Source organism: Hemitrygon akajei, unplaced genomic scaffold (genome assembly GCF_048418815.1).
Source record: "Hemitrygon akajei unplaced genomic scaffold, sHemAka1.3 Scf000063, whole genome shotgun sequence".
NCBI lineage: Eukaryota > Metazoa > Chordata > Chondrichthyes > Myliobatiformes > Dasyatidae > Hemitrygon > Hemitrygon akajei.
In genome coordinates this window covers 1,420,001-1,435,487 of record NW_027331949.1, presented here as the reverse complement: position 1 = coordinate 1,435,487, position 15,487 = coordinate 1,420,001, and the positions used below count along the sequence as shown (strand labels likewise).

General features: G+C 47.8%; 1 protein-coding gene across 1 annotated transcript in view; it reads right to left on the bottom strand.

Annotated features, from left to right (window-relative positions):
- Positions 1 to 5,008: 5,008 nt before the first annotated feature.
- LOC140721876 (lysophosphatidic acid receptor 5-like) overlaps positions 5,009 to 15,487 on the bottom strand; it is an 11,113-nt gene continuing 634 nt past the window's right edge. The window contains exon 2 of the mRNA XM_073036703.1: positions 5,009 to 6,242. Within this exon, the coding sequence (XP_072892804.1) occupies positions 5,187 to 6,242 (1,056 nt within the window). The 3' untranslated portion in view covers positions 5,009 to 5,186. The remainder of the gene's footprint in view (positions 6,243 to 15,487) is intronic.

The following is a 15,487-nucleotide window of genomic DNA, read 5'->3' as shown; positions in this document are numbered from 1 at the left end:
GCCACCCCATTCCACGCACTCACCACTCTCTGTGAAAAAACTTACCCCTGACATCTCCTCTGTACCTATTTCCAAGCTCCTTGAAACTGTGCCCAATCGTGTTAGCCATTTTAGACCTGGAAAAAAGCCTCTTACTGTCCACATAATCAATGCCTCTCATCATCTTATACACCTTTCATCCTTCATCTCTCCAAGGAGAAAAGGCCAAGTTCACTCAACCTGTTCTCTTAAGGCATGCAGCATCCTTGTAAATCTCCTCTGCAGCCTTTCTATAGTTTCCACATCCTTCCTATAGTGAGGTGACCAGAAACCAGAACTGAGCACAATACTCCAAGTGGGGTCTGACAACCCTCCACACTATCCACAACACCCCCAACCTTTGTGTCATCAGCAAATTTACTAACCCATCCCTCCACTTCCTCATCCAGGTCATTTATAAAAATCATGAAGAGTAGGGGTCCTAGAACAGATCCCTGAGGCACACCACTGGTCACCGACCTCCATGCAGAATATGACCTGTCTACACTTTGCCTTCTTTGGGCAAGTCAATTCTGGATCCACAAAGCAATGGCCCCTTGGATCCCATGCCTCTTTGCTTGTCAAGTGCCTTTCTGAAATCCATCTACTACTAATGAGTTATTAACTTCAAACTTTCTGCAAAATCACTCAAAGAGTTGACCTGCATTTGCATGTAATGAGAACTGTGTAACTCATCTCCTTCTACCTTAGACCACGAACTTATGATTCACCCCTCGTATATAACCCTCAGGTTCGGAGCGCTGTGTTAGTCTAGGGGAAGACAGTCGCTGCCCCTGCAAAACTGATGAAACCTCATTTGTGTGGGTGCTGTATGATGTGTTCCCCTGTTACAACTCTGTACCACGAAAGATGGTACTCTATATTCAATTAAATAACTGAGCTTTATAATTCTTAATTTGACTACAGTGTTAGTACAAAAAACAAAAAGAAAAAGGTCCCATTTTAATGATAAAGTTTATTGTGCACGTTGGAGCTCACGGTTTTCCATCCATTAGTTCCCCATTGATTTCATCCGAGCGCCGTCGCCTCCCAGACCCTCACTCCAAGTCCACTCGTCCTGCAGTCTCCCAGTCTCTCCTCTCGTGTCTTCTCTCTTCATCTTCCGCTGACAAAAGACCACAAATTCCTCCTCTCAGGCACACAAGAAAGAAGCAACACTCCTCTCATTGGGTGGTGCACATTCCAAAGCCCCTAACCCTAATCATAATCCAAATACTGCTGCTACAGAGAAACCATTACATTAGCTCTGAAACCTACAGAGTGTTACATACCTAATGCAAGGCTTACAGCGAGAGTAAGGAGGCATGGGATCCAAGGGGACATTGCTTTGTGGATCCGGAACTGGCTCGCCCACAGAAGGCAGAGTGGTTGCAGACAGTTCATAATCTGCATGGAGGTCGGTGACCAGTGGTGTGCCACAGGGATCTGTTCTGGGACCCCTACTCTTTGTGATTTATATAAATGACCTGGATGAGTAAGTGGAGGGATGGGTTAGTAAATTTGCCAATGATACAAAGGTTGGGGGTGTTGTGGGTAGTGTGGAGGGCAGTCAGAGGTTATAGCAGGGCACTGATAGGATGGAAAACTGGGCTGAGAAGTGGCAGATGGAGTTCAACCCAGATAAGTGTGAAGTGGTTCAATTTGGTAGGTCAAATATGATGGCAGAATGTAGCATTAATGGTAAGACTCTTGGCAGTGTGGAGGAACAGAGGGATCTTGGGGTCTGAGTCCATATGACGTTCAAGCAGCTGTGCAGGTTGGCTCTGTGGTTAGGAAGGCATACGGTGTATTGGCCTTCATCAGTTGTGCAATTAAGTTTAAGAGCCTAGAGGTAATATTGCAGCTATATAGGACCCTGGTCAGACCTCACTTGGAGTACTGTGCTCAGTTCTGGTCGCCTCACTATAGGAAGGACATGGAAACCATAGAAAGGTTGCAGAGGAGAATTACAAGGATGTTGCCTGGATTGGAGAGCATGCTTTATGAGAATAGGTTGAGTGAACTCGGCCTTCTCTCCTTGGAGCGACGGAGGATGAGAGGTGACTTGATAAAAGTGTACAAGATAATGACAGGCATTGATCGTGTGGCTAGTCAAAGGCTTTTCCCTTGGGCTGAAATGTCTAGCACCAGAGGGTATAGTTTTAAGGTGCTGGGGAGTAGGTACAGAGGAGATGTCAGGGGTAAGTTTTTTTCTCAGAGAGTGGTGAGTGCGTGGAATGGGCTGCCGGTGACGGTGGTGGAGGCGGAAATGATAGGATCTTTTAAGAGACTCCTGGATGGATAGATAGAAAAGTGGAGGGCTATGGGTAAAACCTAGGTTGTGTTAAGGTAGGGATATGTTTGGCACAGCTTTGTGGGCGGAACAGCCTGCATTGTGTTGTATGTTTTCTATGTTCCTATGTGGTGGTTGCTTCCGTCGGTCTCGAGAGACCATGGATCTGCACAGGCCTGGGCAGGGTTGTATGGGAGACCGGCCGTTGCCCAAGCTGCAGGCCTTCCCCTCTCCACGCCACCCATGTTGTCCAAGGGAAGGGCACTAGGACCCATACAGCTTGGCACCAGTGACGTCGCAGAGCAATGTGTTGTTAAGGGCCCTTGCTCAAGGGCACAACATGCTGCCTCAGTTGCCTTCAGGTTACTAGTCTGATGCCTTGCCCACTAGGCAATGTGCCAACACATGTTCCTATGTATATATAATATAAATCCACACCTGCTCTGGGATAGTCAATCAGATCTGCTGGTGCCCGCAGCTGAAAAACAACTATTGAAAGTGCATCATTTTACTGCCCCGGGTGGACTTGAAATGCTTGAGGTACAACTTCTTCCAGTGCAAATTTTCCTTTTTCATGTTTAATAATGCCCTGCCCCTCCTCCTCACACCTGCACCTGATGGTTTAACTGGTTCTTTCACTAATGACTGAGACTCTGCACAGACGTTGTAAATGAATGGGATCATTCTGTGTGGGGCACTGCCGGCGAGATTCACTTTGTTTGCTGCAATACTCAGTTCCCTAGTCTGAGTTGTTAACGTTTCTCTTCAGAGTTCAAAGTTCACTGTCAGTTTATTATCAAAGTACATTTTTTGTCACCATATACAGTCCTGAGACTTATTTTCTTGCGGGCATACTTGCAATGGGTGAGTCCAGGACAAGAGGCCAGAGTCTTAGAATTAGAGGGTACCCATTTAAAACAGAGATGACGAGAATTTTTTTTTAGCCAGAGGGTCGAGGAATTATGGAATTCGTTGCCACATACAGCTGTGGAGGCCCGATCATTGAGAGTGTTTAAGGAGATTGATAGGTATATAATTAGCCATGGTGTCAAGGGATGTGGGGAAAAAGCCGGAAATTGGAACTAGATCAGAGAATAGTTTAGCTCATGGTGGAGTGGCGAGCAGACTTGATGGGCCGAATAGCTTACTTCTGCTCCTTTGTCTTGTGATACTCATAAATCTACTATAGAATCTATGAGAGACTGCACCAACTTGAGCATTTAACCAGTGTGCAGAAGGCATCAGCCTGCAAACGCAGCAAGAAATAGTCCCGGCCACTGCCTCCTAAATTCTCCCCGCACTTTTTCCATATTTCCGATGGCATGGTGATCAAACGGCAAAACCTCAGAAACGTTTCATTACCGTGATATAACCTTCCAGCTCCTTGTCTCAGTGCCTCAACTCATGGGGGCCAGGGCTCTAACACATCTTCACCCAGAGAACTTGGGATGTCACCTTGCAATTGTGTAAGATGTTGGTGAGCATCGTCAGCAGTCCGGGTCACCTGAGACTTGAGACCTCGGTGACAGGGAAAATTTGAATAAGTGAGAATTTTGCCTTTCTGGAGCGCAGGAGAGTGAGGCGGGATCTTACAGAAGGGAACAGAACAAACTTTAAAGGAGATGTGTGAGACAGGATTTTTTTTTGACAGGCAAACCCTCTGGAATGGGCTGCAAGTTGGTATGGTGGAAACAGATGTGACAAGTGTACTTGAGAGTATTGAATAGTCACATTAATATACAGGGAACGGATCATGTACAGGGAAGACCAGAAGACATAGGTGCAGAATTAGGCCATTCAGCCCATCGAGCTCTGGTCCTCCATTCCATCCTGGAAGGTCCTGGATCCCACTCAACCCCATACACTTGCCTTCTTGCCTTATCCTTTGATACCCCGACTGATCAGGAAATTATCAACTTCCGCTTTTAAGATACACATGGTCTTGGCAGTCTGTGGCAGATAATTCCACAAATTCACTACTCTAGAGCCAAAAAAATTTCCTCCTTCCCTCTGTTCTAAAAGGTCACCCCTCAACTTTGAGGTGGCACCCTCTAGTTTTGGATGCCCCACCATAGGAAACAACCTCTCCTGATCCACCTTATCTATAAGAATACAGATTCCCGGATTGAACGGCTTGTTGTATGAAAAGTGTTTGATGGCTCCGGGTCTCTGTTCGCGAAATTTCAGAAGAATGAGGGGTGACCTCATTGAAACCTTTTGAATGGTGAATGGCCTTGATATGGTGGATGTGGAGGGGCTGTTTCCTATGGTGGGAGAGTCCAAGACCAGAGGACACAACCTCAGACTGATGGGGCACCCTCTTAGAATGGAGATGAGGAGGAATTCCTTCTGTGGCCACTGGGAGATCCTGCTTTCTCTGGCGGACACACATTTTAATTCCACGTCCCATTCCCATTCTGATATGTCCATGCATGGCCTCCTCTACTGTCAAGATGAATCCACACTCAGGTTGGAGGAACAACACCTTATATACCGGCTGGGTAGCCTCCAACCTGATGGCATGAACATTGACTTCTCTATAACTTCCGTTAATGCCCCTCCTCCCCTTCTTACCCCATCCCTGACATGTTTTTTTTTCTCTCTTTCTGCCCATCACTCCATCTCCCTCTGGTGCTTCCCCACCCCCCCCCAACTTTCTTTCACCCGAGGACTCCCGTCCCATGATCCTTTCCCTTCTCCAGCTCTGTATCACTTTCGCCAATCACCTTTCCAGCTCTTAGCTTTATCCCACCCCCTCCGGTCTTCTCCTATCATTTCGCATTTCCCCCTAACCCACTACTTTCAAATCTCTATTGAACAGTAATGGCTGGCTCAAAAAGGATCGTGGGATCAAAGGGTCACCCACCCACACAGTCTACAAGCACTCCTCCCCTGTCTCCTCTTTAACCTCCCCGGTAGCAGGAGTGTCCATCGCCCTGGAAACGTTTGGGCTGATGGGCTTGCACTGGAAGGAAGCCCGGAAGCCCTCTGTTGCAAAATAGTAGACCAGCGGGTCTAGGCAGCAGTTGGAGCTCGCCAAGAGCATGGTGATCTGGAGGACGTAGCGGAGTCTGGACCTCAACACTGTGTTGCCTGCGTCCTTGGCCCTCAGCCCTGCGTAGCTCGCCAGCAGCAGGTTGTAGGGCAGGAAGCACAGGACGAAGATGGCGGCGTTGGCCAGCAGGAGCAGGCGCACTTTCTTCCTCCGGACCTCGCCCTCCCCCTGCCCGCCGCCCCCCCTGCGGCTCAGGGCGTGCAGGATGCGGACAGAGCAGTACAGGACGACTGACAGGGGCAGCAGGAAGCCCAGGATCTCCGCCAGCACGACGAGGGGCAGCAGCTCCATCTTCCAGGCCCGCTTGGAGAAACTCTCGAAGCAGCGCACCTCCACGGTGGAGTTGGCGCTCTGGCAGCAGCTGGTGTCGTGGGCCAGGGCCACGGGGATGGACCCCAGGATGATGAGCGCCCAGACCACCCCGCACACCTTCCAGGCCACCCGGCGCCGGCGCAGGGGCCGTGAGTAGAAGTGGTGCACCAGCGCCAGGAAGCGGTCGACGTTGAGGGCCGCCAGGAAGAGGCAGCTGCCGTACATGTTGAGCTGGAAGAGCGAGCCCCCCAGCTGGCACAGCGCATTGCCCAGTGGCCAGAGGTCAGTGGTGAAGTAGTAGATCCGCAGGGGCAGCGCCAGGGTGAAGAGCAGGTCGCAAGCGGCCAGGTTGACCAGGTACACCGTCACCTCCGTCCGCAGGCCCAGGAGGCAGATGAAGACCCAGAGAGCCACGGCGTTGAGCGGGAGGCCGATGCCCAGTTGTACGCTGTGCCAGGCCAGCTGCAGTCGGTGGATCTGATCGTGGTCGCTGCAGTTGGGCAGTTCTGTTATGTTGTCATAGTCCCGGCAGTCGTCTGGCAACTGGATGCCGTTCAGCTGCATCTGGGGAGAGTCAGGATGAGGGAACAGTTGACGTCGGTGAGGAAATTGCTAAGGAATGCCCCATTCCCAATCGCCCCATCCCTTTCCCAATGGGACCTGCTCCGACCTTCGGTGAGCACTCGCCCATTCGCAACCACTCTGTCCCATTCCCATTCAGAGCCCTGTCCTAATGACCCCTTTCATATTCCGAGTCGCACCTGTCACACGTCCGGCTAACTTCAGCCCTACTCCCCACTGTCACAGCCGCGGACCGCGCTTGTCGTGACCCGAGCATCGTTTCTCCGCCAACTGAAGTTTGGCCTCGCTGAGCCAACTGGCTCTGAAGACCAGCAGTGTCCGTTTTAGATTTAGACATTCCTTTCAGCAGCAAGTGTTGGCATCTAGTTTTACGCTTGAGAGTGCTAGATTTTAGCAAAGCTAAAATCAGTAAACAACTTTTACAGTATCTTCGATGCAATGCTCCTCAGACAGGATGAAGAGGTCAATACTCCCCAATGCCATTAGGCTTTACAATTCAACCGCCAGGACTTAAGAACTTTTTAAAAGCTATTATTAATGCTTTTTGAGATAGTGATTTAGATGCATATCATATTTTTTTTTACTGAGTTAAGTATTGTATGTAATTAGTTTTGCTACAACAAGTGTATGGGACATTGGAAAAAAAGTTGAATTTCCCCATGGGGATGAATAAAGTATCTATCTATCTATCTATCTATCTATCTAGTTAACGGCCCCGTTTGGCCTAGCGTTAATTGTTCTCTTTTCCATTAAAATACTGTTGGCATGAACGTCTGTGAGCTATCGACCCGCTTCAGTGTCTCTCTCTCGCCGCACTTGGGCCATATCCAAACGAACTGACAGCAAAAGAAGGGAGGTAAATACAGTACTGTCGTGAAATAATGTGTATATTCAGGAGAGCACAAATGCTGAATCTGCTGTGCAGCATCGTCTGTGGCTGTGACACCCGTTGCCCCTCACACTCACATTGTCTGTCTTGAACTACTGTCTTGAACTACTCCATTCAGAATGTCCCGCCCCCACTCCCAAAGTCCCCGAAACACATTCTCAATGACCATCTACAATTCCTCGTGACTGCCCCATCACCCGTGACGCCTGCCCACCCCCACTGCATCCTCCTTCCCATTCCCATGGACTTCTCCCTAAATCCCATGACTGTGCCGAATCTGAGTGGCCCCGTCCCATTCCCAGTCAATCCAACTCCAATCCCGGCGGTGGCTGTCAGTTCACAATTATAGACCCATTCCTAATGGCACCTCCCATTCTGAATTTCCTCCACTCCATTCCCAGTGTCCCCTGTGCAACTCTTGACGATCCCATCTCAGTCCGAACGGCGTTCCGATCCTAATGGCTCGCACTATTCCCAAAAGCGGCAGCAGGTCTGATTCTCCAGTATCATTGATCTGTTGGTCTTTCCCAATAACCCACTCGGCATCCCAATGGCCCCTCCCATTTCCCAGTGACCCCCTTCCCCATCCCCAATAACCACAATAAGACCATTAGACACAGGAGCAGAATGAGGCTATTCAGTCCATCCAGTCCACTCCGCCATTCCGTCATTGCTGATCCCGGATCCCACTCGAACCGCATACACTTCCCTTCTCACCATATCCTTGGATGCCCTGACCAATCAGGAAACGATCAATTCCCATCTTAAATATACCCCCGGACTTGTCCTCCTCTGCAGTCTGTGGCAGAGCATTCCACAGATTCACTACTCTCTGGCTAAAAAAATTCCTTCTTACCTCTGTTCTAGTAGGTCACCCCTCAGTTTAGAGGTTGTGCCCTCTAGTTCTGGATACCCCCACCACAGGAAACATCCTCTCCACATCCACCCTATCTAGTCCTCTCAACATTCAGTACGATCAAAGATCCCCCCACCCCCACATAATTCTAAATTCCAGTGAGTTTAAAGCAGCCAAGCACTCCTCATATGATAACCCCTTCATTCCTGGAATCATCCTCATGAACCTCCTCTGGAATCTCTCAAATAACAACACATCCTTCCTGAGAAATGGGGTCAAATCTGTTGACAGATTTGTCTCAAACCGAATGACAATGGCAGTGTCCCAGAGCACCAGTGCAACAGGACATGGGGAAGCTGCTAGCTCATGTTTGGCCATGAACTTGAAGCTCTCACCTATCTCTGCAATAGCTTGATCAATGAGGGGAGGATGAGACAGAAAGCAGGCAGGGAATCTGCTGGAAAGCTGGGATGACAAGAAGCTCCCTTGGGAGCTTCAAGTTCCTGGGTCTAAATGGCACCGTCAATTTGTCCTGGTCCAACCATAAGTACGCTGTGATTGAAACAGCACCTCTGCTTGCAGAAAATGTTGAGCAAATCCAAAATGCTCCCCAAAGATCATCACCAATCATTTCATCAACCCTCCACAAAAAAACATCCAATCCAGATGCGAGAAGGCTTGAAATAGCAAGTGCTCTGCACAAGGCAATCAGGAAAACGAGCTTCCCCTTCCACTGGCTCCTCCTGCACTTCCTGCTTCAGTTAATATCATCCAGCACCTCTTCCTCTCTGCCATTGGACAGAAAATGTAGGTACCCGACTCTTAAATGGACCTTGTTTGCTGAGGTCAACTTCATCCCCAGTCAATGACATTATGACCCGTCCATCACAACACATTCTCTGCAATTGTACCACTGCATTCTACATTCTGATTTCCTTTTGGATTCTGGATGCACCTGCTTCAGCGGGCACAACCTGCCTGGATGGCATGCAACAGAATTAAAGCTTCCCACTGTAAAGCCGACAAAAATCAATGGGAGCCGATTGCAGGTGCAATTTGGACAAGGGGGTGACGAAGGCCTTTCAGCAAGCTTGCCTTCATCAGGGAGAACAAATGGCAGGAGGCCATGTACACCTGCACAAAACGGTACTGAGAGTCGTTGAGTTCCTCCCAGTTTTACTGGGCGGATTAGCTGAGCGCTCAAAGACGACCCAGCACAATGCCACTAGGATCATAACTGCCTAATATCAGAAGGCATGCAATTATGTTCAGAGGAGGTAAGTTCAAAGGAGATTTACGGGGCAAGATTATTTTTTCAAACAGGGTGTGGCTGGGTGCTTGGGATGGTAGAAAGGCAAAAACAAAAGGGGCACGAATGTGCAGGAAATCGATAGATATGAACTGGGTGTAGGCAGAAGGAATTAGTTTAGCTGGGCATTTGATATCTAATTTAATTATGAGGGCTGAGAAAGGAAGTTAAGGACTGCATATAAGCCAAGGAAAGGGCATAAGGCAGCAAAAGTGAGTGGGGAGTTGGATGACTGGGAAGCTTTTAAAATCCAACTACAGAAGCTAAGAGAAGGGAAAATGTGAAATATGAGGACAAACAAGCCACAAATATAAAGCAGGATACCAGAAGTTCTTTTCAGTTGTATAAAGGGTAAAAGGGAGGTGAGAGTTGATTTTGGACCACTGGAAAATGATACTGGTGAGGTAGTAATGAGGGACAAAGAAATGGCAGATGTACTTAATGGGTACTTTGCATCATCTTCACTGTGGAAGACATCAGCAGTGGGGCAGAGGTCCGTGAGTGTTAGGGAGCAGGTGTGAGGGCCATTGCTATTACAAAGGGAAAAATGTGAGGGAAACTCAAAGGTCTTAAGGTGGATAAGTCCCCTGGGCCAGATGGACCACATCCCAGAGTCCTGAGAGATGTTGCTGAAGAGATAACGGATGCATTGGTCATGATCTTTCAAGAATCACTTGATTCTGGCATGGTGCCAGAGGACTGGAAATTTGCAAATGTCACTCCACTGCAAGAAGAGAGGAAGGCAAAAGAAAGGAAATGAGAAGCCAGTTAGCCTCACCTCAGAGGTTGCAAAAGTGTTGGAGTCTGTTATTAAAGATAAGGCTTCAAGGTACTTGGAGACTGTAAGAGGTGATTAAGCTGTTAAGATGTGCATTAACTCGAAGTAGTTAAAATTTTAAGCTTTTGCTAAACTGTTAATACATACGTGACTAACTGCTTGTAGCCAAAATGCTGAATTCCAGACATGTAACCGCAAAGATGGTGAAGTAAGTTACTGATAATAAAATAGAGGATGTAACGGTTGATCGTGGGTCCTAACAAAAGACAAACCTAAGTATGGAATGGAAAAGTACTGAGCTCAAAATTGTGTACCTCCTAGCTCTTCTGAGCCGGGAGGGGAGGAGTTAAGAGAGACATATAAAAATCTGAACTGTGTAAGGCTCGGGGTTCCTTTTTTTAAGGCACCCAGCTCTGCAGACCTGTTCTAATAAACTTTGTTTCCTTGAATTTGTCCTTGGCCATTATTCGGGGGCAGGACGTTTCTGACAGAGACTAATGATAAATCAGTCAAACTCAGCATGGTTCAGTGAAGGGAAATCTTTCCTGACAAATCTGTTAAGAGTTCTTGGAAGAAGTATCAAGCAGGGTGGGAAAAAAACGGAGAGGCAGTGAATGTCATTTAGTTGGATTTTCAGATGGTGTTTGATAAGGTGCTGCACATGAGGCTGCATAACAAGACAAAATCCTATGGCATTGCTGGAAGGATACTGGCATGGATAGCAGAATGGCTGACAGGGAGGACACACTGAATGAGAATAAAGGGGGTCTTTTCTGGTTGTCTGCCGGTGACCAGTGGTGTTCTTCAGGGGTCAGATTTGGAACCGCTGCTTTTCACATTGTTTATCAAAGATTCAGAAAATAAAATTGAGGGCTTGGTGATAAAATCTGCAGATGATACGAAAATAGCTGAAGGGGTAGATTGTGCTGAGGAAGCAATGCTATTGCTGCAGGACTTAGACGAATTGGATGAATGGGCAAAAAAGTGGCAGGTGGAATACAGTGTTGGAAAATGTCTGATGATGTATTTTGGTAAAAGGAACAATACTGCAGACTATTATCTAAATGAGGAATTGGAGGCATTAAAATACGAGGAGTGTTTGGCAACATTGAGCTGAATTTAGAAGAATGTGGGGGGTTCCCATTGAAACCAACTGAACGTTGAAAGGACTCGATAGGGTGGATGTGGAGAGGATGTTTCCTATGGTGGAGTATCCTGAACAAGAGGGCACAGCCTATAAATTGAGGGGCGACGTTTTAGAACAGAGGGAAAAGGGGACTTTTATTTAGCCAGAGAGAAATGAGTCTGTGGAATATTCTGTCTCAGACTGTGGTGGGGACGAAGTGTGTGGGGATGATTAAAGTGGAAGTTGATAGCTTTCAGAATGGTCAGGGCATCAAAGGATATGCGGAGGAGGGGAGTGGTGTGAGGGAGAGCAGGAGTTGTGCGTGTGGGAGGACAGAAGGTGCGTAGGGGTATGGAGGGTCATGTGAGGGGAAGGGAGGGGTAGGTGGGGGTAGGAGAGGCATGCAGGGGTGAGACGGAGGTGCATGGGGTGGAGAGGGAGGAGTGTGGAGAGGAAGAGAGAGGTGTATGGGGGGAGAAGGAGGAGTGTGAGGGGGTGGGTGGTGTGCGGGCGAGGGAGGTGAACATGGGAGGGAGAGGGGGTGTGTATAGGGCCGAGAGGTGTGACTAGGGGAGAGAGGTGGTGTGTATAGGGGAGAGAGTGGTGTGTAGGGGAGAGTGTGTGGTGTAGAGGGAGGCGTGCGAGTGGGGAGGGGGTTGTGTGTGTGGGAGTGAAGTGAAGTGTGGGGGTGTGAAGAGGGAGGGGCCTGGGTAGTGTGAGGGTGGTGCTTTGAGAGGAACAGTAGCTGAGTTTGGGCATGGGGAGGAGTATAGGTAATAGAGGGATGTGTGCAGGGGAGAGGGAGGATAGTTGGGGGAGAGGGTGGTGTGTGGAGTAAGGGAGATGTGTGGAATGAGAGGGAGGAGAGCTAGGTGAGAGGGGAGAGTAGCAGGAGAGGGGGAAACTAGGGGAGTGTAGCAGGAGGAGGAGAGAAGCGGGAGTAGGTGGAGTGGGGAGGGGAGACAGGAGGAGAGGGAGAGTGGGGTAGAGTGGGGGAGAAGGAGGAGATTAGGGGAGAGGGATGAGAGGAGGAGAAGGGAGGAAAGTAGGGGAGTGGAGAGTAGGGGGAGAGGGTGGTGTGGGGGAGAGGTAGGAGAATTGGTGGGAGAGGGGCGGTGTGTGGATGGAGAGGGAGGTGTATTGCGGAGAAGGATGTGTGAGGCGAGAGGGAGGTGTGAAGGGAGAGTGAGAGAGTTGTGGGGTGACAGTGAGGAGCGTGGCAGGGTGAGAGGGAGGCGTGGGGAGCAGATGGAATGGGGGAAAAGGAGGAAAGGAGGTTAGAACATCTGACCATTAATCATAGGAGCAGGACAAGGCCATTCAGCTCATCGAGATTGCTCTGCCATTCCATCATGGCTGATACAAGATCCCATTCAACCCCCTACTTCTACCTCCTTGCCATATCCATTAATGGCCTGACCGATCAGAAAACTATCAACTTCTGACTGAAATATATGCACGGACTTGGCCTCTGTCACAGTCTGTGGCAGAGCATTCCACAGATTTACTACTCTCTGGCTAACAAAATTCCTCCTTACTTCTGTACTGAAATGTTGCCCCTCAATGTTGAGGCTGTGCCCTTGAATTCTGGATACCACCACCACAGGAAACATCCTCTCCACATCCAGCCTATCCACTCCTTTCAACATTCAGTAGGTTTCAATGAGATCCCCCAGCATCCTTCTGAAATTCCAGTAAGTACAGGCTCAAAACTGCCAAACAAAACCTCAGATGTTAACCCCTTCATTCCTGGAATCATCCTCATGAGCGTCCTCTGAACTCTCAAATGACAACACATCCTTTCTGAGATATGGGCCCAAAGCTGTTGACAGTAGTCCGTGTGGCCTGATTACTATCTTATAAAGGCTCAGCATTATCTCCTTAATTTTATGTTCTGTTCTCCTTGAAATAAATACCAACATTGCATTAACCTTCTTTACCACAGACTCAGCCTGTAAGGTAAGCTTCTGGGAGTCTTGCACGAGGAGTCTTAAGTCCCTTTGTATCTCTGATGTTTGAAATGAAACTTCTCCCCAATTTAGATAATAGTCTGCACTACCAAAATGCATTGTCATATATTTCCCAACACTGTATCCCATCTGCCACATTTTTGCCCATTCTTCCAATTTGTCAAAGTCCTCTGCAATCGCATTGCTTCCTCAGCCCTACCACTCCAGCTTTGTACCATCTTCAAACTTTGCCAGAAAGCCATTAATTCCATTATCTAAATCACTGACAAACAAGGTGAAAAGTAACGTTCCCAAAACTGACCACTGGGGAACATCACTAGTCACTGGCAGGCAACCAGAAAAGACCCCTTTTATTCCCACTCACTGCCTCCTGCCTGTCAGTCATTCCACTATCCATGCCAGTATCTTTCCTGTAACGCCAAAGGATTTTATATTGTTAAGCAGCCTCATATGGCACCTGATCAAATGTCTTCTGAAAATCCGAGTATATGACATCTACTGCCCCTCCTTTATCCACCCTGCTTGTTACTTCCTTGAAGAAATCTAACATATTTATCAGGCAAGATTTACCTTCACAGAAACCATGCCGACTTTGACTGATCTTATCATTAGTCACTTAGTACCCCAAAACCTCATCCTTAATAATAGACTCTAACACTTTCCCAATCACTGAGGTAAAGCTAACTGGCCTATAATTCTCAGCCCGAAATGTTGACAGTGCTTCTCCCTATAGATGCTGCCTGGCCTGCAGTGTTCCACCAGCATTTTGTGTGTGTTGCTTGAATTTCCAGCATCTGCAGATTTCCTCGTGTTGGTCTATAATTTGTTTTCTTTTGCCGGAGTTGAAAGACTTTTGCAATTTGACAGCCCTCCGGGACCATGCCAGAATCAATTGATTCCTTAAAGATCAAGGCCAATGCATCCATTATCATTCATTATGTAGACCATCTGGCCCAGATGACTTGTCCTTTTTAAGACCTTTGAGTTTACCTTGCACTCTGTCCTTTGTTATAGCAATGATGCCCACTCCTGCTCCCTGACACTCACAGACCTCTGCCCCACTGCTAGTGTCTTCCACAGTGAAGATTGATGCAAAGTACCCATTATTTTCATCTGCCATTTCATTGACCGCCATTACTGCCTCACCAGCATCATTTTCCAGTGGTCCAATCCCAACTCTCACCTCTCTTTTACTCTTTGTAATGGGGAAAAAACTTTTAGTTTCCTGCTTTATATTATTGGCTAGTCTGCCATCATATTTCACCTTTTCCCTTCTTACAGCTTTTTTAATGGCCTTTGCTGAATTTTAAAATCTTTCCAATCATCCAACTTCCCACTCGGTTTTGTTAGCTCATATGCCCTTTCCTTGGCTTTTATGCAGTCTTCAACTTAGTCAGCCCCTACGATTTGAGAGCTTCTTCCACTGTGGGACCCACCTATCCTGTGCCTTGTGGACTATTCCCAAAAACTTCAGTCATCTCTGTTCTGCAGTCATCCGTGTCAGTCTCCTCCTCCACCTGGGCAAGCTCCTCTCTAATACCTCTGAAATTCCCTGTATACCATTGTGATACTGATACAAGTGACTTGTGCTTCTCCCTGTCAAACTGCAGTATGAATTTAACCATAATATGATTACTGCCTCCTAAGTACTGTACTCCTTACATAAAATGCCATATTAAGATCTGGATTAGTACAGAACACCCAATCGAAGATGCCTTTCCCCAAGTAGGCTCAAGCACAAGCTGTTCTAAAAAGCCATCTCTCAGGCATGGAACAAATTCCATCATTTGCAATCCAACACCAACCTGATTTTCTTAATCCCCTTGCATATTGAAGTCCACCATTACAATTGTGTCATTACCCGTATTACATGCCTTTTCCAGCTCCCTTTGCAATCTCAACCCCACACCTTGGCTACTATTTATGATTTCCCATATGAGACCTATATATGATTTCCCATTATGTTTTTTTTCACCCTTGCAATTTCTTAACTCCACCCACAAAGATTCAACATTCTCTGACCCCTTGACTCCTCTTCCTCAAGATGTAATTCCATCTCTTACTAACAGAGCCACATCACCACCTATGTACTCCTTCCTGCCTGTCCTTTCGATACAATGTACATCCTTTGATGCTAAGCTCCCAACTATGGCCTTCTTTCGGCCACGACTCATTGATGCCCACAAGGTCAAACCGACCAATCTGTAATCGTGCCACGAGTCCGTCCACCTTATTCCAAATGCTACACACATTTGAATACAGCACTCGGCTCCATCGTACTGGTTCCCAACCCCTACCA